We start from the raw sequence: 27,984 nt of genomic DNA, 5'->3' as shown, positions 1-27,984 counted from the left end.
CGTCACAAGGTAACTTGGGTCCCAACCCAAATCAGGAGTTGACCAGACTTTACTCAGCCTGCCGCATAAGAGAAATGGCACTGGGACACCTTGCCAAAGATGTGGAAACTTCGGAACCAAGTTCTGCCTCATTTAGCCTATACTGACCTCTGAGTCATTGTGTGGCTTTGGTCAAAACCCTCCCAGATCCTCACCATCAGTTTATCCATCATGAGAAAGGAAAATGGTACATATCCTAGCAGGTGTCATCTCTAAAGAGCTCCAGGTGAGTATTAGTGAGAGATTATGGCCCCCACACTGGCAGCTACTTACCCCGCAGTCATTGGCTCCATCACCGCACATACCTACAAAGTAACTAAAAGGGAACCATGTGAATGGTGGAGGAGATCAAAACTATCTTACCAGCTAATTTCTCTAATTAAAAAACAAAGTGCCCATGATTACTTAGGGCTTAACCTTATCATTTATCCTAAGGGAGTTTCCCTAAGAGTCTGGTTAGAAGTGAAGTGTAATTCAGCAGTTTCACCACAATGGGTGGTGAAATCCAACGCATCATTCACGGACTCACTGCACTTCACTGCTTGGGGAGTAACCTTCCTGGCTGAAAACTGGGGGTGTTCATGATCTCATGATGAGCTGTCAGAACGTAGTGGGGTGGGCACAGGATTCAAAACCAGAAGATCTGGAGTTTGACCTGGCCATCTTTCCATTTTGCCCATCATTTCTCTCCTCTGCAAATGTTATGAGTATGAAGTGAAGTGCTGTCAGGCAAGTGCATGATGAAGTCCCAAATGATAAGCAGGTCTTAGCTGCTGGTGCTGTTAATGCTAACCTGAAAAAAATCCACCCTGTCCTCAGTCACTCACTAAAACATGATGTGCTAGACGTGGAAGAAAGAAAACATACCCCTAGTTCAGGATGACTTTTTGAGGTTGGACAAACACTTCTCTCTGGAAGTGTTGAAAAAGATCATGGAGAGTCAGTGTTTTCAAGCACAACACTGTAACAGCTTTCACAGAATAGCTGTACTTTTCTCTTACACTCATGTAAGTACTAGATACCTCTGGGTTTCAACTGTGCAGAGAAGATAGGGCTTTCCTAATTGAGAAGTTTTCCTAAGGACTGAATCAGGTGAATAGGAAGATGAAGTAGGAGTCCTGTGGATGTGGTCTAGCATGGCTACTCCATGAGATCCATTAACAGGAAATACAGGGTCCTGGATGATGGACACTCCAACTGAACTTCTTATTATGTCTAGAAATGGAGACTCTGTGTTTTTCTGATTCAGGATGGAAAGGATGCTTTAGCATAAGAATATTTTAATATTTGAGGAGGGTTATATGAATTCCTTATCATATAAATTACCCTAGATCATAATAATTGCTTACAAATATAAAACCTAAATTCCCATTGTACTGTCAGGAGTCAAGCTGAAGTCAGTCTTCCAGTCTTATTTCTCTCCATACCTTTTCATGCCCCTTATATTCTAGTATAGTGGTTCTCAACTTTGGGTACAAAACTGACTTCCATGATTTTTGAAAAAATATGGACGTCCAAATTCTATGTGAGCAATTAAATTCAAATCTCTGGACAGTGTGGTCCTGGTGTTGGCTATTTTTTCAACGCTCCCTCAGTCAGTGATTGTCATATGCAGTCAGGAAAAAAAAAACACTGTCCTAGCCAAACTGAGCAGCTTTCTGTCCCTCTCACAATTCCCCCCTTACTCTCAAGCCTCCATGTAGTTCATGCCACCTGAATAGGCAAAGAACCTACTCCAATTTCTGAAATTCTTCCACCAGACTGGATTTCTGCCCAGGAGACATTCTTGCAAAGATGGTCCCATTGATCAGTATCTGTAAGGAATCCAAAAGGGAAATATTTTGTTGTGTTAGCTGGTCATACATGAAATGACTGATACCACTCAGAACACTGAGTGATGAGAAAAAGTTTGTTTCCAAGGAAAACTTTTTTTGAATTTCAATACAGACATTGAGATTTTTGTCATCAGGTAAATGACAATGGAGACAAAATATCAGTAAAGATTGTAGCTTAAGAAGATATTTTATGAAAATAATGACAGCAATTTAACCCAACTGCCATGAAAAATGAAGTCCTGAAACATCTTGAGCTTGATGGAAACTTGAACCAGTGAAGTCTGAGCAATTGCAACTTAACAAGAGGTCAAGATTCCAGGAGAAGGAAAAGAAGTAACTGCTCCTCAGAAAATTGGTCAGAACGGGCAGAAAAGAAACTAATGATGAAATGGTGATGATTTGTGGCCTCAGATTTAATCATACCACCTGGACTTTGCCAATTATGAAACTCAGCTGCTATTCCAAGCATAATTTGTGCTATGGAACACAGATGGTTGAGGGCATAAACACCTGTACCAGTTCTGTCCACCTAAGTTTCTTGCCGTGAAGTCTAAATTCTTCTGTATTAGATCTATGTGTTCCTTTTTTTTCTCTGTAGTAAACTCAACCTGATTTCACTCAAAATCTTTAGTTTTGGCAAGTAAGTTACCTGCCCTTATTATAAGCTTGTTCTTCTTAAGAAGAGCTTGAAGTTCAACCCTCATCAGTATATAGGTCCTTTATCAAAAACCTAGTGGAGTTCTTTTATGCTTGGTCTGCCTTCCTGTACAACTACAGGATTTCCACTATACTGTGAGATGCCCTCTCCTGACTACACACACACAAGAAGACATTGTAATGACAGCAACCTAAAATCAGTCCCTACAATTTGAAAAATCACAGACACTTCAATTCTATAGATTGGAAAAAAACTGACTAATCAAGTTTATTTATTTCAAATCTAATAAGAAACAAGGCCACAGTAACCTCTGCAGAAATATCTGCCTCTCTTATGATATGTAGAACTATGTAGGTATATCTTAACTATTTCAAAGTTTAAAGTGGTTTAGGACCATGCTATGAGAGGTCATCAGCACCTTCAAAGATGGACTATTACACTTTGAGAACCTACCTTTGGAAGTAGGCTGCTGAAATGTTGAGTTATAACATGGAAGGATTTTCCACTTAGAGCAAAGTGATAACTTCCTTCTCTGCCGTTATCAGAGACTTCTTCCCTGATGTTAATGTAATTGTCCTGCAAAGTGAGATACAGTTATGTCATATTCTTCTACCTGCTAGAGTTGTTGGGACCACAAGCACATTTGAGAGAAGGGAACGAAGACAGATGAGGATCTCTCTTTAAAAGTCACACTCCAGCCCTGACTCCTCAGAGAAGTACATTCTCTTTGCTGGATCCATCTTCACACATCACAGCCACTAGTGAATAGGAGAATAACACTTACTCATGTCCTGTTCTCATCCTGATTTGATCTCAGAGAGTCCCAGGGAAGAGCACATTTCACACATTTCAAGTGCAAAATACAAAAGCCCTGCAGCTTAACAAATCTCTCCCTGAAGTGAGCACTTACTATTTTTTTTTCCTTACAGAATTATTATTGTTCCACAAGGACACAATGGAAATAGAATACTGACAAGACTGAAGATAAATGAATAAAACTTTTTATTGTCTACCCTGAAGACATAGTCTGATTTTCCAATGCACATGGTATTGTCTCTCAGAGACTAAATCCCCTTTGAACCCAATGGGGTGGTAGACAAGCAAAGGGAAAAATAAGACATTAGATCCACAACTCTGCTGACTGTATGCTTTTCCCATGCAAAGTCAACAAGTTTTTTAAGTATAAAAGATGGATTGTTTCCAGCACTCAAGAAAGCCCATACCTTAGAGTGCAGTAGAAACAGTGGGGAAAATTGATATAATTGGGTTCATTGAACTGCCTATTTGTTAGATATCTAGGGAAGACTGTTGACTTTAGGTCACTCTGTCAGAGTTGTCTGTCACCAACACTATGAGACAAGTCAGGAAATGTGGCAGGTCTGCTTTTAGATATACCTGATTCCCATACGCAGCATGTTTCTTTTCTTCTACTAATTTCCAAGATATGGATGCTGATGAGGACCCAGTGGTCTCATTTGCCTCAATAAGAATGATTTTCTGGCTTTCAGAAACCATCCCAGACTTTCGGGCCACCGTTACTGCAGTCTGAAGATTGTCACCTAGAAGAAAGAATGAGCATCCTACAATGAGAATGAAGAGATAAAACCAACTTGTCAGAGCAGAGAAAGCCAGGTTAAGGAGTTTAGTTCTGCTTATAGTGTAAACAGGAATGTTTCTAAGTCTTTTCCATTACCTACAAGTGTATTTTTGCCAGAGAGCGAGAAGGGAAAATAATAAACAAAATTAAAATCTATTTCTGTCATTTGCCAAGAGTTCTGCAGACATTTAGGAAAACCCTACTGGTTTAATATTGTATATGGTGGTTCCACCTATAGTCAAGATGGAGTAAACCCATTACAGTCTCTCTATCCCACTGATTACAACTGAAAGCACTGAACAAAACCCCAAAACTACTCAGCAGGCACAGAGGCTGAGGCAGGAGGATCGTGAGTTCAAAGCCAGCCTCAGCCACTGAGCAAGGGCCTAAGCAACTTAGTGAGAACTGGTCTCTAAATAAAATATTTAAAAGGGCTGGGGATGTGGCCCAGTGGTTAAGCGCCCCTGGGTTTAATTCCCAGTACCAAAGGGGGAAAAAAAAAGGAAGAAAGAAAAGAAAAAATTAACTGCTCAAGGACTTTATAAAGGAAAGCAAGCAGACTGTGAGAGTCAAACTTGGAGAAGCACTCTATGAGGGGTGAGTTTCTCATCTTTCTTTGTCTTTCCTTTTACATGTTTGACTCGAACCTAGGCTCTAGCCCCAGAGATACTCAGGCAGCCAAAACTCCAAGAGAACCTCAGTGTTCCTCCTGGTTGGAGGAACCAGAAAAAGAGTCACCTGGAGAGCATGGGGAGAATTCTGAAAAGAAAAGAGCTGGAAAGGGGGACTAATTCAGTATATGAATTAAGAATTCTTGGGCTCAACCCAGAGTGGGCCTGGGTGAAGCAGACCTAAATAAGTTTCAGGAATTGAACTATAATATAAGTCATCCTCCCATTTGCTATAGTAATCCTTGAATGGGGCAGACCCAAACATCATAGCAAAAGATTTACTATCTAAGCAAATATTAGAACTGCCACCTGCAACGGGAAAGACAGACTTGTGACCTTGTGACTGACAACTGGCTAAAAAAAAAAAAAAAGAAAAGAAAACCTCTCAACATTCTTCAGAGGATTTAAACAGGATCCAGGATCCAAAGTCTCACAACATATTATTTAAGATATTCAGGATACTCAACATACTAAAAACCTGGAAAATTTACTAAAAACCTGGAAAATTTGGCCAATTCTCAATTAGAAACAAAAACAAAACAGTTGCCAATTGCTTGATGTCTCAGATGTTGAAATGACCAGTTTTAAGGAGTTATTATAAGCTCCCTTCACATGGCAAATGTGAATGCTCATGAAACAAATGAAAAGGCAGAAATTCTCAACAAATAAATGGAAGAAAAAAGACCAAGTAGAGGGCAGGGGAGATAGCCCAGCTGGTAGAGTGCTCACCTTGCAAGCACAAGGCCCTGAGTTCAATCCCCAGTACCGGAAAAAACAGAAAAAAAAAAAAAAAAAAAAAAAGACCAAATGGATATGGTAGAACTAAAAAATAAAATGCCTAATGTTTTTTTAAAAAAATTCACCCTGGTACAAAATATTTTTTTTTTCATTGAATGTGCTTGAAAGCAGAATGGAGACAAGAAGAAAAAGGGTCCATAGTACTTATACAGTCTGCAGAAGAGAGAAAGGTTTTAAAAAACGAAGACAGTAAAGTCTGAGAAGGAGAGGAGAAAGAGATTGGCACAGAAGAAAATAATGGAAGAAATAATAGTAGAAAACTTCCAAAATATGGTAAAAGACTTAAATTTACAGATTCAAAAAGTTCAGTGAAAGTCAAAGAGAATGAATTCAGTGAGGAAAACATTCAGACACAAAAGACCCAAACTGCTAAAAATTAAAGATAAAGAAAAAAAGCAGTTAGAGAAAAATAACACATTACAGATAAGAGATCAATCACTCAAACTACCACATATTTCTCATCAAAAACCATGGAGGCGGGAAGACAGTGGAATTACATCTTTAAAGTGCTTTAAGAAAAGGAAATGTCAACTTTGACTCCTACAGTTAATGAAAATATCTCTCAGGAATAAAGGGAAAAGAAAAACATTCTAAGATGAAAGGAAACTCAGATAATTCAGTACCAGCAGATATACTAAAAGAGAAAGTCTAAAGAAATTCTTCAGACTGAAAGGAAGTGGTACCAGAGGTTAATTTGTATTAAGTAACAAAAAGATAGCAACAGAAATAATAGTCTGGGGTAAACATGAAAGTCTACTTTTCTTCATTTATGTTTTTAACTCTCTATCATTGAAGATAAAGACTAGAACGTTGTCCGATGGGTGTTTTCAATGTACGTCATGCTTATGACAACCATAATAACATAAACAAGGGTAAGGAACATTACTGGTTGTAAGCCTTCTTGAAATAATAGGTATGCCTATTGTGATTTCTACAGCAACTGCTAAGAAATAGTATAATATCTGACTGGTTAATAATAATAATTACAATAATAACTAATAGAACAATCGTGACTTCTCCCAGGTTTCTAGCACAATATTTATGAGGATCCTCAAAAGAGCTGAGTTGGTGGGAAGGAGCTGTAGTAACTGAGCTGGGAAGAGGCTGTGGAGTCTTGAGGGCTGAGACATTTTACCCCACCCACATGCCCCAGAGGGTGCCCACAGCCTTCCACCGGACAACACAGGTCCACTTTGCCTCCACTGCCTATGAGAGGTCCACTGTGTTGGTGGATAGCCTAGACCTGACTGTCAGTCATCAGACAAAGAAATCTAACAACTTCTAACAATCTAAGAGGTCCCAGGAGTTGAATAGGAAAAGTTCAGGCAGAACAACCAGACCACATGACAGGGGAGGAACAGCAGATGCTGGAGATCATGAAAATAATGAGAGCACAAAGGGCTGTCAATGCAGCACCAAAAAACAAAACAAAACAAACAAGATTTTCTAAAGCCACACCCACCCCAAAATATCTCTCTTAACTCAATAGGTGACTTAAAGGAGATAAGGATCATTATTGAGACCTATATTATGGATTGGAAACACTGGATGCCCCCTCCAAAAAAATCTTACAGCACAAAGCAAAATTATAAAATATGACAATCACAAGAATAAAGGTAGGAAACCAAGAGGATAGATCCAGGAGACCTGTTATGTGAATTACAGAAATTCCAAGACAGAACAAAGGCTGTAATTAAATGAACAGTAAAGGATACCTTCCTAAGAGGAAGAAAGACAGATTTTTAAAGTGCTCTCTATGTTCCAAACTAAACAATTAAAATATATATGTATATTTATATACACACACACACAGCACACTATATATATACATACACACACATATATAGCCATACATTTCTAAATTGCTAAGTTAAAGAAAGAAGATCATATGAAGAAAAGAAAAAGTCCCCATACAATGGTCTGGTGTTGTACTTTTACGATACCAAAGTCCGAAGGCAAAATATAAAACAAAAAAGTTCAAGTAGTACTTACGTACAGAAGGTTAAGAAAGAAGAACTTTGACTCATGCCTCCATCAGGGCCAAAAATCTTTACCAGGATACGTAAGAAATCAGAGAGCATTTCATCCCTTGATCCCATTTAAAGAGAAAAAGATTGTAAACATGGAAGGAAAGAAACAGAGCAGAAATTTCAATGTGAGGTAAAAAGGAATTGAAGAGAAAGGGTGGAGAGGGGTGAACTCTGAGTTCTACACCTAAATGGCTATCGTTAGATTATGAAAACGTGTAACATGAGTGCTAAATAAAGATTTTTGGAACAGAAGGATTAGGAGAAAGGTTAATAGGTAGTGAACTAACTCAGCAGCACCTAAAATAGGATTGAGGCCTGCAGAGGAGAAAGCTGAAGTAGCCGGCAGTGCCTGGGACTGCAGGAGCTAGAACTGGTCTCACAGAAGGGGGAGCAAAAGCAGCCCAGGGTCCCCAGCTGTTGACTTGGGCTCAGGGGAAGCAGGGCGGGGGATCGGGACTAAATGCTTTGGTAGGAAATATTGTGTCTCAGTGACACAGGTCAAAGAATTAAAAGCACCTGAATGTGATAGCAGAGAAAGGGAAGACCGCACATTCTCAAAAATATGAATTCTTTAGGAAATCCATTGTTCCCCTCCAGCCTCTTTCACTATTAAAAACAGCACCCACTGAAAAGTGTTCCCTAAGAAAGTTCATGCATTTCTCTTGAGTGATCCTTTTTTTTACCATTAGTTTTATTCTGTATCAATTATCTTTCCATTAAGCATTGATTTTTTTTTATTTTTACAGACTGCATTTTGATTCAAATGGGGTACACAAATGGGGTACAACTTTTCATTTCTATGGTTGTGCACGGTGTAGATTCTCACCATTCCTGTACTCATACATGTACATAGGGTAAGGATGTCTGTCTCATTCCACCATCTTTCATACCCCTGCCCCCTCCTCCCTCTCATTTCCCTCTAAGTAATCTAAAGTTCCTCCATTCTTCTCTCACCCCCACCACCTCACCCCCTCATTGCTCTCTTGATTGTGGGATCTGGGCTTCGGATTAGGAGTAGAAAGGACAGCACTTTCTTTTTATTTCCTGCATATTACTGTTGTTATTGATGGGCCTGTAGTGGAGTTTAGAGACTACATTGGCTAAACATTCTCCTTCTCCTAACCTTGGACAATAAAACCCATCTTTGCATCATGGCTCATATCTTCTTGCCATTAAAATCTCATTTCAAATGCCACCACTCAGAGAAGCCTCTCACAACTATCTCATCTAATTTGTAAACCTCATCTATTTTGTAAACCTCAAAATATTAATTACAGCATTTGATAGTGACTGCTTTTCTTTCATCCTGCTAGGATGGAATCTTGGTGAGGGCAGCAGCTTCGTCTTTGTGTTGCCATCTGCGCCTCCCAGAATCACACCGTGGCCAGCTAGAGGTCATCAACAACATTTGCTAAGTGAGTCAATCCACGTCTATTTGCATATTGAGTCCTCCTGCTTTTACTGCACATTTTATTCTATACCTGTGATCATTACAGTCCTTATCCGGGCTGAGATGAGCTCTTCCAACACAGGTTTTGTCTCTTCCTTTAATCTATTCTCCAAGATCAGTAATCCCAGAAATATCAGTTCTGATTCTACCTTCTCCCTGCAGGGGGAAAAAAACAAATATACATACAATATATATGCACACACGCACACGTGCACACACGCACACACGCACACACACACACACACACACACATATTGTATATATGTGTCTGCAAGTAATTGAGATCTCCAAGGCTCCTATCACTCACACAAAGACAATTTTAGGAGCATTCTACAGGACCGAGTACAAGCGAGTGTATTTAGGATTAGAGATTCAAAGACTCTTCCATGATTCATTCAGACAAGACACCAGCCCTGCCTAATTCTGGCTGAAATACAGATGCAAGCAGCACCCACTAAAGCCCTTTTGTGAGTTTGTCCTGTGCATCTTGGTGCTGGGTCTCACACCAGCCAGGGCCATGATGTAGAGCTAGTGATGCTCACAGAAAATGGCTAACACCTCCACTGAGGAGCAGGAAGTAGACACAGTTTTAGTCCCCTCAGAACAGATTTCAAAGGGTGACCTTCCTTATTCTGAACCTGGCATTTACTCAAAGTGTCCATATGATCTGGTTCCAAACTATCTTTCCAGTTTTATCTGTCACTGTATTCTTCTTTTACCCTCCCCTACCCCACCAAATTAGACCACTCACCATGGATGGGCTCTGTGCTTAGCCATCGCTAGACATTTGCAAACTATTAGAGTTTTTCTTTATTTCATGAATAAAGTAATAGGTGTCCATGATCTGCCATTGAAAACCCTTCCTATATTCTTAAATCACATGCTACTCCCTCATTAAGATTTCTCCGGAGAGCTGGACCTGGTGGTGCATACCTGTAATCCCAGTGGCTTGGGAAGCTGAGGCAGGAGGATCACAAGTTTGAAGCCAGCCTCAGCAACTTAGCAATGCCCTAGGTAACTTAGTGAGACCCTGTCTCAAAATAAAAAATAAAATAAAAAGGACTGGGGATGTGACTCAATGGATAAGTGCCCCTTAGTTCAATGTCTGGGACCAAAAAAATGTTCTCCAGATAGAAATAATTGCTTCCTCAGCATTTTGCCTCTACCTCAGTTTATCTCACTTGTATTTGTCCATTTATTATCGTTCTTGGCCTTTTGATCTGTCTGTACTCCCTGAAGGCAAGACCACATGATTCAGAGCTATGTTCAACAGTTCCCATGTGATGCCCCTACACAGGAAGTGCTCAGCAAATGTATGCTGGTTGAGACACTCTGATGCCTCTTGTGACCTTGTTTGGTAGTGCAACATAGAAAAATTCATTTCCTTTTTCAGGGTTCCTACTGAGAACTCAGGCAGTGTGTTAGGCCCATTGGCATTTATTGGGTACCTAATAAGTGCAAGGAACAGGAGGATCAAGGAGAACAGGGAGAAAATAGGCAGAGACTAGATAGTAGTCCCTGATTCACACTCAACCAGGGGGGAGAATTAGACCTGACCACCTTTTTTATAAGGAAAGCTGGGGAAAGCACTTAATAGATGTACAAATCAGAGTCCTGTGGAGCCAGAGAGGAGGGTGTGATCATCTATAGGTGGAGTGATTAAAAGTCTTCTGGAAGAGGTGACATTTGAGCTTATTCTCCAAGGATAATGTGATTGATTCCTGATTCTTGTGACCCTCATCCTCAGGCCTTAGGCTTTGTATTTTTTCAGAGATGACATGACATGAGTCAACCACAAGGTGCCATATTAGGCCAAGAAAATGGCTGCAGGGTGAAACATCTGACACAGCCTATGGCCCTCTTTAATACTAGTATTTCCAGTTTCTCTGGCCTATAAACTCTTCATAGGGTTCAACTGCATAACAATCAGGAGACTGGAGTCCTCATCACTGCCTTCCTGTGTGACCATGAGTAAATCACTCTGCCTGGTTAATCTCAGGATCTCCAAGGTCTCTGCTAACCCTAACATTCCATTATTCTTCCTTTCGCCAGTATTCAGTCTGAGCCAAGAAATAAAAAGGAGTAATCCCTTAAGTGGTCTCAAACTCTGCACCTTGGAATAGCAGGCTATCTTTTCCTGCTTTCTCCACAGACATTTTACCTTCTCCCAAAGCATCTAAAACTAACAAAGTATGATGGATATCATATCCTAGAGAGGGAGACTTGTCATTCTCATGATTACATATTATGTTCTTAAAATTCATGTGACTTTTAAAGAAGAAATATGAATAAAGGGGCCAATTAACTTCAAAGAGATCCTGATAGTTCTGAAAGCACCCTGAGTAACCACAAATGTACTCATAGCAAAAATAAAGTAAATAAATAAATAACAGAAAGCATGTTCTATCTTAATCAGGGATCAGCAAAAAATAGGCCAATTAATATAACTCTGAGTATATACAGTAGTGATATGACGCTAGTTAAAGAGACAAGTTAACAACTTAAGATCAGGTCTTATTCATAAATTCACATTTAGATCTTACTGGACTTTGAAAGTTAGAATTTAGAATGTCAATACCTTTGTCAATGACATCACCAATACCTACTGCTCACATGTCCCCCAGTGAGAATTTGGTACATGTACAAGTCTCCAAACCATGAGTCTAAACTTATGAACATGCAAACACCTATTATAACAATCAGAAGTAGCAGAAACATGGTAGCCAGGATCTTGCTATATCCCTGGCAATGGCTCTCAGGAAACTAAGTACCATTCCCAATTCTGCACATTCTATTCCTGGACCCAGGTTTGTTCTGCTTCAAAATGTGACGTCCAATTTCAAAGTTCACTTTTAGATCTCTGACTTGAATGACCTCAAACTGAGTTGACTAGATTACAAAAATATTCAGTTTCACATTAAGCTGGCTCCAGGGGGAGTGGCCTGATAGGCTCAGGAATCCAACATTCAATAACTTTAAATGAATCACTTCCCCCTCTGGGCTTCTTTGCCTGTTCACAAAATGAGAGGTTCAGTCACATCAGTCATTCTCTGCAGAGATACAACTGCCTCTAGAGGATATTTTGGAAAAATTTTTGGTAAGTATGAAAGATTTTTGTAATGCCCAATGCATAAAGAATTAACCCATGCCCCATGTAGCTTTGAATACTTAACTAATATTCATGGACATCTAAAAAATTATATTTTTTCTAAGTCAGTTTAGGCTTATGTTGCTTATTATACTATTGTATCACTGTATGACATACTGTACTATTATTGATAGATAATACTCACCTGTTAAACAATAGTAATTTTTATTATACTTCCCCTAGCTGTTTTACATATAAACAAAAAAAATTTTGCACCCTTTTGAATTTTGTGGAAGTGTAACATAAATGGGGAGGTTATACTGTCTTTTAGAAGTTTTATCAAGTGTTATTCAACAATTCACAGACTCACCTCACTGACAGCAAGACTGAGGTATTCAGAGCACACTATGTAACACACCTGTGTCTGTCTGCATTTACAGCTCTCAAAGTTGGGAGGATTCAATACACAGGTGCAAGCAACTTATTCATGTTGCTTTAGTGGGGTCAGTTTAGAATTTATTGAACCATTCCTTTTTGTGGTACATTATTTTTGCTTTTATTTTTAAGTATATAGGAGGGTATTGTGTTTATATAAAGAATATGTATGAATAATGTTACATATAAATTTTGTTTTAGCATATTAAAGGAAGAGTTTTGAGTTAAACTAGAAAGACTTCAATATGATAAGACTGAAAATGAATATGTTAGACCTTCCAAATTTAAAATCCTAAATAACAGAATGAGCTTTGATCATCTCCATACTGGTGAGGCTGACATACACTATTGGAACTGGTACTAAAGATAAAAACAATAGTCTAAAAACAGTGGAAAATAAAAGCACAACAAAATAAAAGTTGAAATCATAAATACTGCAGTCCGTTTTAGCTATTGAACATCCCTATTTTAATGTATACATAAGCATAACTTCCTCTTGTATGACCCCTTTGGAAACATTTTGTTTTCCTGCAAACATTTCCTGGATTATGTAAGTCTATGCTATATTTATTTGTTTCATTAAGCTCTGTGTTTCTTATTAAGATTTTTTTTTCAGGCAAATGTTATGTTTCATTACTTCCAACCAATCCACTGATATAATTTAGACAACAGGGGAATGACCACAATTTCAAACCTGAAAGACTGGTTATATTCGTATGTGGTTTCACAAATCCATAAAATCATATTATCATTTACATTTTATACAACTATTTCTCACAAATTATCCCAGTTGGCATTCACATCCCCTTTGGACTTTGGTGAAACAGGGTGACTATATGCCTGTTTGCCAATGTTCAGAGATATTTTAAGCACCAAAACAGAGCAAGCTATATTGCTGCGTCCACCACCTAGAACTCCTGAGTCCCATCTCAGTCTGGTGCATCTTCCCACCAAACCATTCTGCCTTATCAAAATCCTTCCCTTTTACCTTGTCAAGGCAGTTGTGTGATGGTCAGTTTCCAGCTTCTTGTAGGCCAGTGCTATGACCCGGAACCCCTGAGTCGTGTAAATCTGAAGTTCACTAACAAAACTAGTTGGTACTGTTCAGAAAACAACACAGGATTAGTATGCAATATTTATTTAGCTGTTATTGGTAGGGAAATTCTTTACAGCTCTTACCCAAGAAAACCCAATTCTAAAATGTTATATAAACAAGTCTGTGAGAATTGCAAATATAACTATAGTGCCAAGATTAACTTCATAGGATCCAGAAAAGCTGAAATGAAACGGAAGCATTAAAAAAAAAAAAAGATAGAGTGTGGCGGGCGAGACCCGGGACCCAGGGTTACGCCACGTGCATCTAAAGATGGCAACTGGCAAAGAGCAAACGGCGTCCTGATTATGCCTAGAGAAAGGCAGGAAGCGTTTACAATTGGCTGTATGATAATCAGTTCAGCCGCCTAGCGCGTGGACAGATACACTTTACATGTATGCTTGAGCGAGTGATCGCTTGACCTTTAACAGGATTGGATGGACATATCTGGTTACAATTGCTTATGCATGAGACTGCTTATATATTGAGGGTGTTATCTGAATAAAGGGAAGCTGCTTCATGAACTTCTGAAGAGTACGAGTCTTTTGTCCCGCTGGTCGGGCCGTAAGAGCAAGAAGCAGTGGCGAGCCGCTTGGAGCAACCTGGGCTGGGAGCGGTGGTAATCCGCAATAGACAATGGATAGAATTTTTTTCTCCAGCTTAATCGATAAATTTTTTTTTTTTTTTTGAGAATCTGCTATGTGCCAGGCATTGGCTATGTAGAGATTAAGATGCAAACTCTGCTCTAAGAACTTCTGTTTAATTGTTTAAAAAGCTAATATACTAGCAGTATAACTATAGGAATCCTTGCTGTGATCCAAGTGAGTGCAGCATGTTATATGTACACTTAGTGGTGCATACAGCAGTCTTGGAGGAAGTGGGTGGTGAAGGAGAGAAAGTGCTTTTTCACTGAGGGAACACCATGGACCCATGCCAGGAGGCATGAGATTGCAAGCCTAGTGTAGTTGGTTCAGCTCAGGGAAAGCACAGGATGTGAGGAGAGGAATGGCAAGGTGTATCTGGAAAGTTCAACAGGGGTCAAATCGTGAAGGTCTTATATATGATCCTAAAGGAATTCAAGAATATAGTGAAATCTGGAGAAGCAGCCAAATGAATAAAAATGACAAAAAAATAGTGACCATACAGAGTAAGGGAGACAGAGGGACGAAAATGCACCTGCTATTGAACTGATGAGGAATGAGGTGGATCTAAACCATAACATCATGGTGCCATGGATTAGCAACTGACAAGACGGAGGCCCTGAGGGAGAGGGAGGAAGCAGAAATGACTCCTAAGTAGGGTTGATTACCCAAAATGGGAACTGGGAAATATAAGAAGTAAGAAAGACAAACTTGATTTTGTGGTTGACTTTGGAGTGCCAATGAGTCAGCCAATGAGGTACTGACCACTGACAGGCAATTGGATTCCAGATCAAGTGTTTGGGACATACTAACTGGAAATACAGACTCGCCTGCTATAATCCAAGTCTATTCACTAACCTGTCTCAGGATGGCAAAAGCCTGCCACCCTCTCTGGTGCACCTTTCATGAATGCCAGTCGGTCACCTCCCATCTCTTGGACAATGACTGTCATCCTTTGCAGTGCCGATGAGAATGGGAACTGATGTAAAATTGCAATTCCTTCCACTGGGACCTGGTGGAGGAATGGGGAATAGAGAGCCATATTTTCTAACTATGGGGAATTAACCAATTCTCCCTCAATCCTCATTTTAGCAAAGAGGAAATATCTCATTTTTCACACCTGAAATTCAAAGAAGACACATGTGTGAGCTTTCAAAAACTGTGGGCCAGAAGGGAGTTTCCCTAGGAATTTGGGTGTTGTAGGGTGAACTGCACGCAAAGCTTACCTGGCTGGCTGTTTTACAGGGCTTAACTACCATGGCATGTGCCGGCACTCCCTTGATGTGGAAATCGTCCCCAGAAATAGCCATTTCCTATTTCACAAACAGAATATTTCATTGTAGAGATTTATTTGTGCATTGTTCATCCACTGATACTATGTTCAAACCCTTCCCTGATCAAACCTTCAGACTACCTCAGTGTTTACTGGGTCTCCTCCCTATGCTAGATGGAGGTAAAATGGACCTATTCCACCATAGGAAAAAAATAATAATCATCATGTTTTGGAAATGCTACGGAATTTGAAGGGCAGACATTCTGAATTATTCATGCAATTTATCGTGCTTTCTCTGTTGGAGTGTGCGGTATAAAGGCTCATTCTCTATTTCTGAAGAGCCTAACTGAACTTGAAAATGGTGAGTACGAATGGCCCCATTTATATTGTGTGACACCAGCTCCTTGCTGCCTTGCTTTTCTTGGAGTGCATGGTAGACTCTGCTGTTCCCTCTCTGTCTAATTTGGACTGATGGTCCTCCAGGCAGGGCAGAACAGGGCAGGGACTGTGATGTACATGGTTAATGTTCAGTAATTGCTATATTAATGACTCTAAATTACAGTCAAAGGAACCTTTTACCTAAAAATATCAAAGTCCCTTGTAATCATCTCACTGAGTGGCTGAAAAAGTCTCAGAGGAAATTGTAATCCCTATTTAAAGATATGGAAATAGTAATCCAGAAAGGGTGAAGGTTTGGAAAAGTGACATCAGACTGCTACAGAATCATGCTCTGCTGGAGTTGGAAAGACGCTAATGGTTGCCTCTTTCAGTTGTGCTCACCAGGCCTGGAGCAGCAAGGAGAGGGGGTTGCCTGCAGTCAAGTAGCTAGATGTGTGTTCCCTAATTTCCACCTTTACCTCCACCTTTTATCTCAACCAGAAAAACTCCAAGTATTAGGTTTTAAAAGAGGGCCTCTTAGTAAGGGATCCTTATAAGAAAAGATTCCAGCTTTTTTGGGGTGGGTAGAGGTATCAGGGATTGAACTCAGGGGCACTCAACCACTGAGCCACATTCCCAGTCCTTATTTTGTATTTTATTTAGAGACAGGATCTCACTGAGGTGCTTAGTGCCTCATTGTTGCTGAGGCTCGCTTTGAACTCCTGCCTCAGCCTCCCCAGCTGCTGGGATCACAAGCATGTGCCACTGCACCCAGCTAGATTCCAGCTTTTTTTTGTCTCATACTATTTGACACCATTGGTCTAATTCAATCCCCTCAATTTATGGGCATGGGAGTCAAGGCCTGGACATGGGAGAGAACTTCACAGGACTGAGCAGTTGGTTACAGCAGAGCAAAAGCCAGCCAGGAAAGTCAGATTCCTAAACTTCAGCATGTATTCTTAAAGCCAATTCAACATCCCAACAGAAATTCTATGGTAGTTTACCTTTCTGTCATTTCCTGTCTTAGAAACAGAACTGATATTAAATTAATGAGAATAAAACTCTTGGTGACCATGTGTTATCCCAAGCACTGCGGATAGCAGTGCTTCCTAATGCCTATGTTCTGAAAAAAGTTGTTTCTCCTTTATTTATTTTAATTGATAAATGATAATTGTGTATACTTATGGGGTTCAATGTGATGACCTATGCACATTGTAGAAAGAGTCAATCAAGCTAACTAACATGTCTATCACTTCACCAAATCAATTCTAGAAAACATCAAAACCAGTCATTGTACATAGAAGAAACAATGAGTTGAGAATTATAGAAGAATTATAATTATATTAATACCATTGAACTTCTATTATGTGCCAGAAAACTGTGCCAAGGATTTTTTAATACACCATCTTATTTAATCCTCACAGTAATTTCACAATGTAGATGCTATTATTAGTTGTACTGTACAGATGAGAAAGCTAGGTTTGATGAGTTTGCCCTTCGCTCCATATTGGAAACCTCACAATTTGTAAATATTAGATGGTTGTGCCAGAGACTGTGTTGCCCTGGCACTGAAGAATCTTAGATTTGTGGAAGGGCAGAGGCTTACCCAGGTGGTGGCCTCAAACATTTTGAGGTCCAGAGGGTCTCCCTGGATGGTCCCATTGAGAAGGATCAGAGAGTGGCAGCTGGCCATGGCTGCACACAGAGGGCCCCATGGCAAAGCCTTGCCTGAGGCAAAGCTGTGGACTTCCTGGAAGCTAAAGGATAAAAGGAAAGGGCTTCAGTTCTGTCCATATGCCAAAGACAGACCTCTTTGGAGATTAACATCTTTCAGGAAAAAAAATCATTTCATAAGCTTTGTTGCATTACCCACCCACTTTCTAGTCTCTCCAACTTAACCATCATTCTTAGGTGAGTTCACTGAACAGGAGAAAGTTCTCCAAGGGTCTTGCAGTCCCTTATTTTCTTTCTCTTTCTCATTCCTTCTTGGACTGATTTAATTGAAGAGGTGTGGAAAGAATTAAAAGTGCTGCTCCTAGCCCTGAGTCCTCATTCCCACCCTAACCACCAGACCACTTCTTTTCCAACCTTGAGGACAAAACAGGCTCATTCCTACTCTAGTTGTGCATAGGTATATCTCCCTCAATCAATGCTTCAGGACAGGGTTGTGTCTTCCATCTCTCTCTTTCAACATACAGAATGTTTGACCCCCAGTAGACAATGAGTAAATGAATGAGTTGGTTCCTGAAACTCTCCTGAAACTCTGTAAGGTTATAATGGTGAAGAAATGAACCCTAAAACCATTTTTCAAAAAGACACCTGCATCTCCCTCTTCAACATTGGAACCTAGTGTCCCTTATTGCCACCATTATCCCTTGGATTTCCTATGGAAAGTGGCATCTTCTGAAATCTATGGAAATACAACTCAAATGCCATATGCAGGATCCTTTCACTAACTCAGAGTGTGAGCTGCGGGTTTCAGTCTCAGGCCCTCCAGAGGAATGTCCTCTGCAACTTTGTGCATCACGGTAATTGGTTTGCAAAGCAGTCTTTCACATCCACAGGGCATCTGAAGGGCAGGAATTTTCTCCTACCTGGAGGGAAAATCTGCTTCTTGAAGCAGTCAGAATCTATTTGCTCTCCCTCCTCCCCATGTCAACTTCTTTCAGACTTGTGGATCAGCTCTGCTATCCCTTCCCCAATCCTCCCTTCTGGGGATACGCAGCAACCTTTAGCTCTTTCCAATGCCAATTTTATCAGCCCTCTCACCTTTCTAGACACTCCTTCTTAGGAACGGTTTTATTTGTCATAGTCATCTTAAAATGCGGGCTCTAGCATAAGTCTATTATCTCGAATTATAGAGACGCTGAATTTCCTGCTTCCTTTTGTCACACTAAAGTTCAAAATCTTCTTGGCTTATTATTGACACTTTGGGTGCAACCCATTATTACGTATCGAAAGAACAAGTCATCTTAGTGGTTTCCAATATGCCCTGTGGTATTTTAGTAAACATCTTAAAGGAAGACACCACCAGCAATATTGTTAATACAGAACGGAAGCTTAGACTCACACTGAAAAGCAAGTACAGATCTGGAAAAGAAAACCTTAGTTTTATGGTGGCATGTAACCTTGTTATCAGTCTGCAATTCTGAGTGCCAGCAATAAAGCCAGGCTGTAGTTAGCACACTAATTACATAGAACTCTCTGTCATTTCTGTTCTGGTATTTTTATTTGAGTGTTGATAATTTATCAAGCCCACTTACCCTTCAATGACTTGAAGTATCTGTCACCTTCATCCCACCCTTTTTTTGGAAATGATGAGATTGATCAGAGATGAACTGATCTTTAACAAGAAGATGTCTGATAACCTGAGTCAGAGGCTGACTTCTTACCTGGAATTAAATCTGTTTCCTCTCATTTTATTAACTAAATTTGTCATTTAAAAAAAATTATATTGCTGTTTTTGTTATTTGCTGCCAACTTTGACCTTTTTGGAGGGATGAAAGAAGGAAGAGAGGGAAGGAGGAAGACAGATTTAATTGATTAATTGGTAACCTAAACTTCATATCAATTACTTTTATTTAAACATAATAGGTCACTTTTAGAAATTGAAATTTTCTTAAGATTTGGAAATAATATGACATCAATTCAAAAGCAGGACATTCAAAAGACAAAACATGTTCAGTTCCTTTGAACGAACACTTACTATGCACCTACTATGTGTGCCTGATTCACTGCTGTGACATTGGGGACATATATAAAAATGAGAAATAGGCTGCTTTCAAGATGCACACATACTTGAATAAATGTATACATTTTGTAGAAACTGAGAGAAAAAAAACACTTTGAACAAGGAAACCCAGTATATATTCAATTGCATCCTCTAGATAAAATGAAAAAATTTAAAAAGTTTAACACCAGTAAAGCCTTCTTCAATAAAGTGGTAAGAAGCACCAGAATTATTTTCTAAGTGAGAAAACAGACTTGTTTACAAATGATATTTTAATATGACAATGTAACACCCACATGTAATTTAAAATATTTGCCTCATGCAAAAGAACCACAACATACTATGTATGTATAAAATATTTTATGATTTAGATTGTGTTAGAGGGAAAATACTTTCATTTTCATAAATGTCAAATGTATCCAATCTCTCCTGTTCTGGCCACACTGGAGCATCCTGGGGCAAAATGGTAGACAGAAAGGAAAACTCATACATGATCACAAAGAGGGCCAAGGAGGACGTTGTGTAAATCTTTTCTATGCCATGTCCAAAACTGCCAAAAAGAGTCTTTTCTTGAAAAAACAAAAGGGGGAAGGAGCTTAGGAATTTCTAAAACCCAGATTGTAGAGTTCCCAGAATCAGAATACCAAGAAAATTGAGTACACTAGGTAGGGACCTACAGCTGTTCCTGTTCCTGAAATTCAGGGTACATAAGTCAGTGTATGTGCTCCTACCACCAAGCACATTAAAAGGCTGCAGTTTGTACAAGGAATGCTACCTCCTTACAGGACAGTGTCCTGGTGTTGTCCAGATTACTTATACTGGGACAACCAAGGTCAGGCTTCTGATAAATATGGTGAAAACAACTCTATTTCAGCAAGGATTTGCATACTTCCCTTTCACCTCTAGAGTTTGGGAGGGCCTGGTGCTGGGGAGGGAGTAGGGGGAAATCTGTGTGTTTTAGGGAAATCTGAAAGAACCCAAGAGGAGAAATTAAATGAATAGACGGCAACCACTGTTCACCAAAGCCACAACCCAAATGTTTCCATTAGTAGTTTCAAGAGTAAACGTGGAATTCTGGAAAAAGAGAAATTACAATGCATTAGTTGAAGGTACTCACCCATTCCTATCACAGGGCACCACTCCCCAGAGATCCAAGCCGTCCCTTGTTAAGGTGCCTGTCTAAACAGAAACAAATACTCTCAAGATCTTCCCGGACCCCAGTGAGGGCAGGTAAGGTTTTCTTTAATGGAGAAATACATGACACAAGTACAATATCAAAGAGCGCCATGATAAGGTGAATATCTGGAGTCTAGGGCAAAAGGTTCAGTGGACTCAAATGAGTTGTGACAAGTTGACACTTAATCCCTGTGAACTTTTGTGTCCTCTGAGGTACAAAGAAGAAAACAGTATGTCCCTTATGTTCCTCAGAGGGCTATTTCAAGGATCTGATGGTAGACTGAATAGAGGGAAAGTCCTTGGGAAGCCTGTTAGAGATCTAAGATGAGTGAGTCTCAGTTTTTATGAAGTTAAAAGTATGTCACCATAAATAAAGGATGAAGGAGAAATTTTACCTACACGGCAATGTTTGTAAAAAGACTCTAAAGAAATGATTTACTCTTTGATGACTAGTAGGTAGAAAGATTTGTGTTGCTATTTTTTTTCAGTACAGTATATAGTCTAAGGAGTTCAGATTAAGCTCAAATTCCATCTGCATGACAGGGATTACTTAATCCCTCTAACTATCATAGCTCTTATCTGTAACATGGTTATCAGCACAGAGCCTTGTGAAGATTAAATGAGATTATATGAAGTGCTTAATTTAATACATAGCATTGCATATATGACATTGTATAATGATGGCAATGGCTTATAATTATTGCCCTTTGTATTCAAATCCATGTCACCTTATCTCTCTCACTCTTGTTTTTTTCCAAGTCCATCAATATGAGCTCTTAAAAGAATGTCTTGCCTTACAATGTTAGTTTAATCCACAAAATAATATTGAATGGTGGCAGAAGCCATGTCAACCTTCTGCTCAGATATATCTTGGTAATTCTCCCCTAACTGTAAAACACAGCTCCAGTCCCATTAACTCTAGGCTACTAAAACCTTCAATGGACTATTTAATGGGTGCAGAGCTTGAGGTCGGGAAGATGAAGAAATTTCTCCAAAATGGATGATGATGATGGTTTCAGAGCAGTGTACTTGATGCCAGTGGATGACACACTTAAAATGGTTAGAGTGATAACATTTATATTATATTTATTTTGCCACAATAAAAGAAATAAACTAAAAGTAAAAAAGTCCATGGCAGTAAAGGCCTTGAATGGTGCCATGCTGATAAAGACTATGTAAAAATGTCTTAGCTACATGGTTTGCAGACAGTCTTTTCCAGTAACTACATTTGTCATACCCTCTTGCTACCCTACCACCATTCCTTGGTTCATGGGTCTATGATGTCCTTCATTTCCATCTTGTCTTCAATTCATCTCTCCCCGCACCCAAGCCTATGTGTGTACAAGCTGTACAAATAAACTAAGCCCTCAAGAAGAGGTGGAATAAGGGACTGATTGGCAATAACTGACAAATAATCAAAGAAAATTTTAAGCAATAAATTACAGATAAGAGTATATGATTAGGGTTTGCTATAGGGCTTTATTGTAATCAAGTCTTATAGTAAGACATATTTAAATAAACTCTTCCTTTTCTATTCATTCATTAATTGAATAAATGTTCACTGAGCATTGACTATACTGCCAGGCAATATTCTTAGCATCAAAGATACAGCAGTAGTCACGGCAAAGAGCTTAAATTCTGGATTTTTACATAAAGATTTTGACCTCAAGGGAATGAATCCTATTTTAATTCATGTTTTTCAAAGAATAGTGAAGCTGAAAGAACCCAATGGTACATCTCTTTAGTACCTACTCCCCTTTCCCTAAATACCAGAATCCGAAAGCTCAAGAGACATGTCTTTTCTAAGTCACACATCCACTCAGAGATAAAATGAAGTCAGGTACCATAGCATGTATTTCCTGCTTCAGAAAAGAGTAGAAGCGGGCCTGGGGATATAGCTCAGTTGGTAGAGTGCTTGCCTTGCAAGCACAAGGCCCTGGGTTCAATCCCCAGCACTGCCAAAAAAAAAAAAAGAGTAGAAGCCTCTCTCCTTGATATCCATGAAGATTAAAAATAGTCATATCATGAAGATTAAAAATAGTCATGACACATACCTTGTCAAAGCAGACAAGGTTCAACTGTCCACACACGTTGATCCTCTGAGGACTAATGCAGAAGATGCCTCTCTTCTTCAGTCTCCTCTGGGCATAGATAATACCTGTGGTCAGGGCAGCAGGCAGGGCAGGAGGGACCGCGATGGTGACCACATCAAGGGCTTTCTTTACCACCTCCTCAGGAGATTCCTGGAAGATAGCCATTCTTTAGCTACTACAGAAAAAAATCAGCAATGAACGACTTGGTGCAAATGACTTTTTCCTTTCTTTTTGTTTACTTCTTTAGGTGGAATTCTGAGAAATGGTATCAGTGGGTCAAAGAGCATAACCATGTTTATGGCTTTCAGTGTCTTTTTTCCAGAGTTCGATGAAAAAGCTCATAACAATTCATAGTGTTACCAGCAATATGCCGGTTTACAATGACCTCACCAATGCTGGGAAGCTGATTTCATTGAAATTCCTCATTTAATCGCTACAAACTACTACTCTGTTGAAATGAATATATTTCAAATTGAAAATGAAAAAAAAAAATGGTGTAAAGAAAAGCAGGAGGAAAAGTGTGCAAGAGTAGAAGCATGTGGATGTTTCGATAAGCAAACTGTTTTATCCCACAATCCCACAGGTCCAACTATGATCATGGAACTTAGTGATCAATTGCTTCTACTGGGGAACAGGAAGCCTGTAAGCAGGTTTCAGAGTTCAGCTTTGCTTCCCAGGCTTGTAAACTACAACCTTGAATAAGGTCAACACATAGAACATAAAACACACAGAGAAGAGTGAGTGTGTGCTCTTAACAAAAGAGCAAAGAGCTTACCCCACTGAGCACATAGACACACAGAGTATAGATCATGCCAATGGTGGCCGTCCCTACAAGGCACAGGAGGAATCTGATGGCATCCCTGTAGAGCTTAAAATTCATTGGTTTGGGGTAAAGAATGGATCTCACGAGGTCACCCTTTGCAGTGTTGAATCCTGAAATGGCAAACACACATCTCACGTTTTCAGAATGACAAATCCAACTGCTGATGCTCTTCCAAACCTTAATATGGTCTTTATTTTCTCTCCAGAGACATTTAGATAGTGTTTAACCCAAGGATAGTGGAATGGTAATTGGGGAAATACATAATGCTAGAATGGAAATGTGTTACCTATCTCAGAGCCCAGTTCTCTATCTGGCCTGCCTTCCCTCTATTTCCAATTTCAATGCATCCCAGACCCAAGAAGCCACCATACGAGGGGGGCTGAGCACAGATTTCCCAAATATAATCTTATTTTAATGAAATGCCGCATGACTGAGTGGGTATATATGTATACATACGCACATGCAAATACACACACACCTCACTTGAATTAAAAGCAAGTGGTCCAATAAATGCTGATGAACTTACTTTTCTAATAATTTTCAGTGTTATGCTTTCAGTTTTTAACCCTACATAGAAAGAACTTGAGATTTGGGTTAGAAGGCCTGAATTTCAAGACCAGCTCTGTCAGTTACTGGCTGTTATTTTTTAAAAGTTCACTTGAATCATGTGGCCTCAAACTGTTCATGCACAAAGGGTGGCAACAACAGGGGAATGGGAAGAAATAAGCAGCTGCCCTGCTGCTTTGAGGTGTGAAAATAGTTTATAAACTGCAAAGCACATAAACTTTAGTGATTATTTGTCCATCGGTATTATTATTATTACTACTAAAATGCATAGGTGATACTTAAATTAGCAAGTAGAATTTAAAATCTATAGATTTACATATATTGGGTTTGTTATCTAAAAATTGATTCTCACCCAGTAAATTTAAGGCACTAGACAAACTGAACAGAAATATTGCATTAAAGGTAACAACCCAAGCCAGGCTCAATGGTGTGCACTTGTAACACCAGCAACCTGGGAGGCTGACGCAGGAGGATTGCAGGTTCAAGTCTGCCTCAATCAGTTAGTGAGACCTTGTCTCAAAATCAAAAAGCCTGGGGACACATGGCTCAGTGGTAATATCACCATTGGATTCAATCCCCAGTATTGGGGAGAAAAACATGGAGTGGGGGATGCTCACCAGTCTGCAGCACCACTGCTCTCACAGTCCCTGGACCCGAGCTCGCTGCTTTGGCCTGGATGACCTCTGTTCCACAGAAGAGGATGTGCCGTTTGTAATCCACTTCACCCTGCAATTTCCAGGGCACTGAGCTATCTGTCTTGAGCAATGGAGTTTTGGTGACCGGGATACTTTCTCCTTCAGAAAACAAGCATCTCATTGTGAGGTGGAATACCTTCACCCACGTAAACCACGTCTGCACCCGCTCATCACCCCACACACACTTGCCATGAGCCCGCCTGTGGCAGACTCAACCCCAGGTATTGGGGACATGAAACAAACATGGTAGTTGTTAAGAGATCTCTAGTGTAGAGTGGGAGACAGACATGTAAGCAAATAAGCACGGCATCCTATCATAAATATTACGGTATTGTCAATCAAACATGGATGGTATAATAGTCTGGAAATACCTGATGAGGGAAAAGCATGCTGTGCAATCTAGAGTGCAGTGTGGCGATAAAGGTGTGGCCCATAGCAGCTATGTAGGAGCGAAAACATGGAGATCCCCAAGGTAACAGTTAAGTGCCCAAACATTTTTCTGGCGACTGAAGAAGGATGGAGAGATGGTGAAATGCTTTAATCAGGAAAGTAATGCACTTAAGAGAGAGCACTCTGTCCACAGTATAGGGGAGGAGTCGAAGTCTGGTATGGTTGGCAGCTATGCATCCAGCTAGGAAACGATCCCAAGAGTGCTGGCTGGAGGGAAGAGGTCTGAACCATGGCAGCCGGCAGTGGAAGAGAAAGGTAGTACTGGGTTCAAAAAGTCAGGAAGTGAGAAGCTACAACCATGGAGGGGATTTTTACATAGGCAGGCCATAGTGACAGAGGAATTTAAGAGTCTCCTGGTTCCTGACTTTGGTGGTGAGCAGAGGGCAGCATTATTCATCAAAGTAGGGATTACGGAAGAAGAGGAAGAATTGCCTTTGGTTTGCCATGAGTTGAAGCTACCTGTAGAAAATAACCCTATTGAGACTCCTTGTATACAGTTAGGTATTTATGTGGATCTGGAGTTCAGGTGGGAGGTCTTGACTACAAGTATTTAGTCAGAGTTCATGGGCATATAAATGATTAAAAGCCACATAAAGAAACAAGATTACTTAAGAGTCAAGTGTAGGGTGAGAAGAGGAAGGACCAGCACTTGTCCTGAGTACCACCAATACTTGAGTCAGAGGAAGAGAAGCAGCTGAGCAGGTGTGGTTGGTGATAGAAGAATCTGGAGAGAGAGTGGGGCCTTATAAATTTGGAGAAAAGAAAGTTTTTAGAAGCAGAGATGGTCAGAAGCATCAGCTGCAAAGGAGAAGTCAGTAAGATGGGAAATTTGAAGAATCCATTGGGTTTGTCAATTGAGACATTGGCAACAAGTGCCGGTGTAGTGGGAGGAGCAGACTGAATTGGGTTGAAGATGTGACAGAAACTGTCCCTGTTCTGAGGAGTGAGCTCGCAAAGTTTCTATTGATCTAAGCAGAGCTGGCAGCATGAAGTCAGAGTTACATTCTGGGATGCAAGGGCTACTCTCATTAGGAAAATAGTACGTGACATTGCAAAAGTCCCTGCAGTAAGGGACTTTTATGAATCTATAGATTCTTGAGGGAAAAAACCCTGACCTGCCATGATCTGACAGGTCCTTTATTTGTAAGTTCACAAAGGAGGGAGGTATGTGTGTTCTTATCTCCATTTCATGCCTTTCCGGTCTCCCTGGGAGAAATGGATTTGATATGACCTTTAATAAGAACTACAATATGTCATGTGCTTTCCCTGACCCCCATTTCATCTCTGAGAAAGACTTTATGGTTCTTCGTTATCTTACAGAAATGTTAGCACAACATGTCATTATTATGCTACACAGTGATAAATCAAAGCCATGCCCCCTTGAACAAGTCACTTCTCTCCAGAACCCAGTTGCTTTGTCTGTGAGGTGAGAGGACCTTTAAGGTCCCTCCCTGTTCAGCATGCTATTTAAAAATGAAATATAGTCACTCCAAAATACCCCGTGTGTATTTTGGAAGTAGCACATTTGCCGAATGGGACTTCATGAACTTTTGAACATTTCGGTCATGAACATTTCAGTCAAGGCCAGATTTGACCCTGCAGGTTTCAAGATATCATGGATGGTTTTTAGACCCTTCAGGTTTGTCTGAAGACACATTACATAAAAATACCAAACACAAAAGTCACAGACGATTCTGAAAGATCTAATGATCCCTACACTCTTCCAAGGTAAAATGAGAGGGTTGTAAAAATTCTTTATTCCAGAAGGAAATATATAACATTCATAAAGTTGGGATTGTATTGAATTTAGCCCATAGAAAGCTCCTTTAATTTGAACTCTCTGATCCATCCTCAGCAGGACTAAGCAAGTGTATGAAACTACTAAGTGGCATGGCAGCCTCACACTTAGCAGTGAGTCGTTGCTATTCAGCTACAGGAAGAGCAGGGACCATGGTAGCACAGAGCCTGGGACAGCCCACAGAGGCTGAGGCTGTGCAGATGCGACTGTACCTGTCAGCATGCCTTCATCTACCACACAGCTGCCATCAATCAGAATGGCATCACATGGCATTTGCACCTTGTTCCCTGTCAAAATTAATAAATCTCCAGGCACCAGGAAGCGTGATTCCAGCTCTTGGATTCCAGCTGAAAGTGTGAGGAGAGAGAGTTGAGTCAGATTATTCTCCCACACAAAAACACAACCCACATCACTAAGTTGGAGATCAATGGAAAAGTAGTCAAGGCATTTTTAAAAGGAGGCTATTCTTCAACCTGGATTTAAAATCTGAAAACAAAAGCAAAAATTTATAAACTACATAAAATCAAAACCTTTGTGTGGCAAAAAATAAATAAATAAGCCAATAAAAAGTAATGAGAAATTCAGAAAACATTTGAAATTAATAGACAAAAGATTAATATTGTGCTGGGCATAATGGCACATGTCTGTAATACCAATGGCTTGGGA

The 27,984-nt window shown here is 39.9% G+C and overlaps 1 protein-coding gene across 5 annotated transcripts in view; it reads right to left on the bottom strand.

Annotated features, from left to right (window-relative positions):
* ATP13A4 (ATPase 13A4) overlaps positions 1-27,984 on the bottom strand; it is a 130,366-nt gene that overhangs the window by 28,542 nt on the left and 73,840 nt on the right. For 4 of the 5 annotated variants that reach the window (XM_079155748.1, XM_079155750.1, XM_079155749.1 and 1 more), the window contains 14 exons: positions 27,531-27,665; positions 24,993-25,169; positions 23,761-23,918; positions 22,947-23,135; positions 20,834-20,895; positions 17,593-17,743; positions 15,562-15,648; positions 15,194-15,347; positions 13,590-13,701; positions 9,110-9,234; positions 3,928-4,091; positions 2,986-3,108; positions 1,774-1,853; positions 313-355 (listed from right to left, as the gene is read on the bottom strand). In XM_079155748.1, coding sequence (XP_079011874.1) covers positions 313-355; positions 1,774-1,853; positions 2,986-3,108; positions 3,928-4,091; positions 9,110-9,234; positions 13,590-13,701; positions 15,194-15,347; positions 15,562-15,648; positions 17,593-17,743; positions 20,834-20,895; positions 22,947-23,135; positions 23,761-23,918; positions 24,993-25,169; positions 27,531-27,665 — 1,760 coding nt within the window. The remainder of the gene's footprint in view (positions 1-312; positions 356-1,773; positions 1,854-2,985; positions 3,109-3,927; positions 4,092-9,109; positions 9,235-13,589; positions 13,702-15,193; positions 15,348-15,561; positions 15,649-17,592; positions 17,744-20,833; positions 20,896-22,946; positions 23,136-23,760; positions 23,919-24,992; positions 25,170-27,530; positions 27,666-27,984) is intronic. The other variant, XR_013766502.1, reaches the window with a different exon arrangement.

Source organism: Sciurus vulgaris (assembly GCF_902686455.1).
Source record: "Sciurus vulgaris genome assembly, chromosome: 10".
NCBI lineage: Eukaryota > Metazoa > Chordata > Mammalia > Rodentia > Sciuridae > Sciurus > Sciurus vulgaris.
Note: the sequence above shows the minus strand (reverse complement) of the source record. Positions and strands in the feature narration are given on the sequence as shown.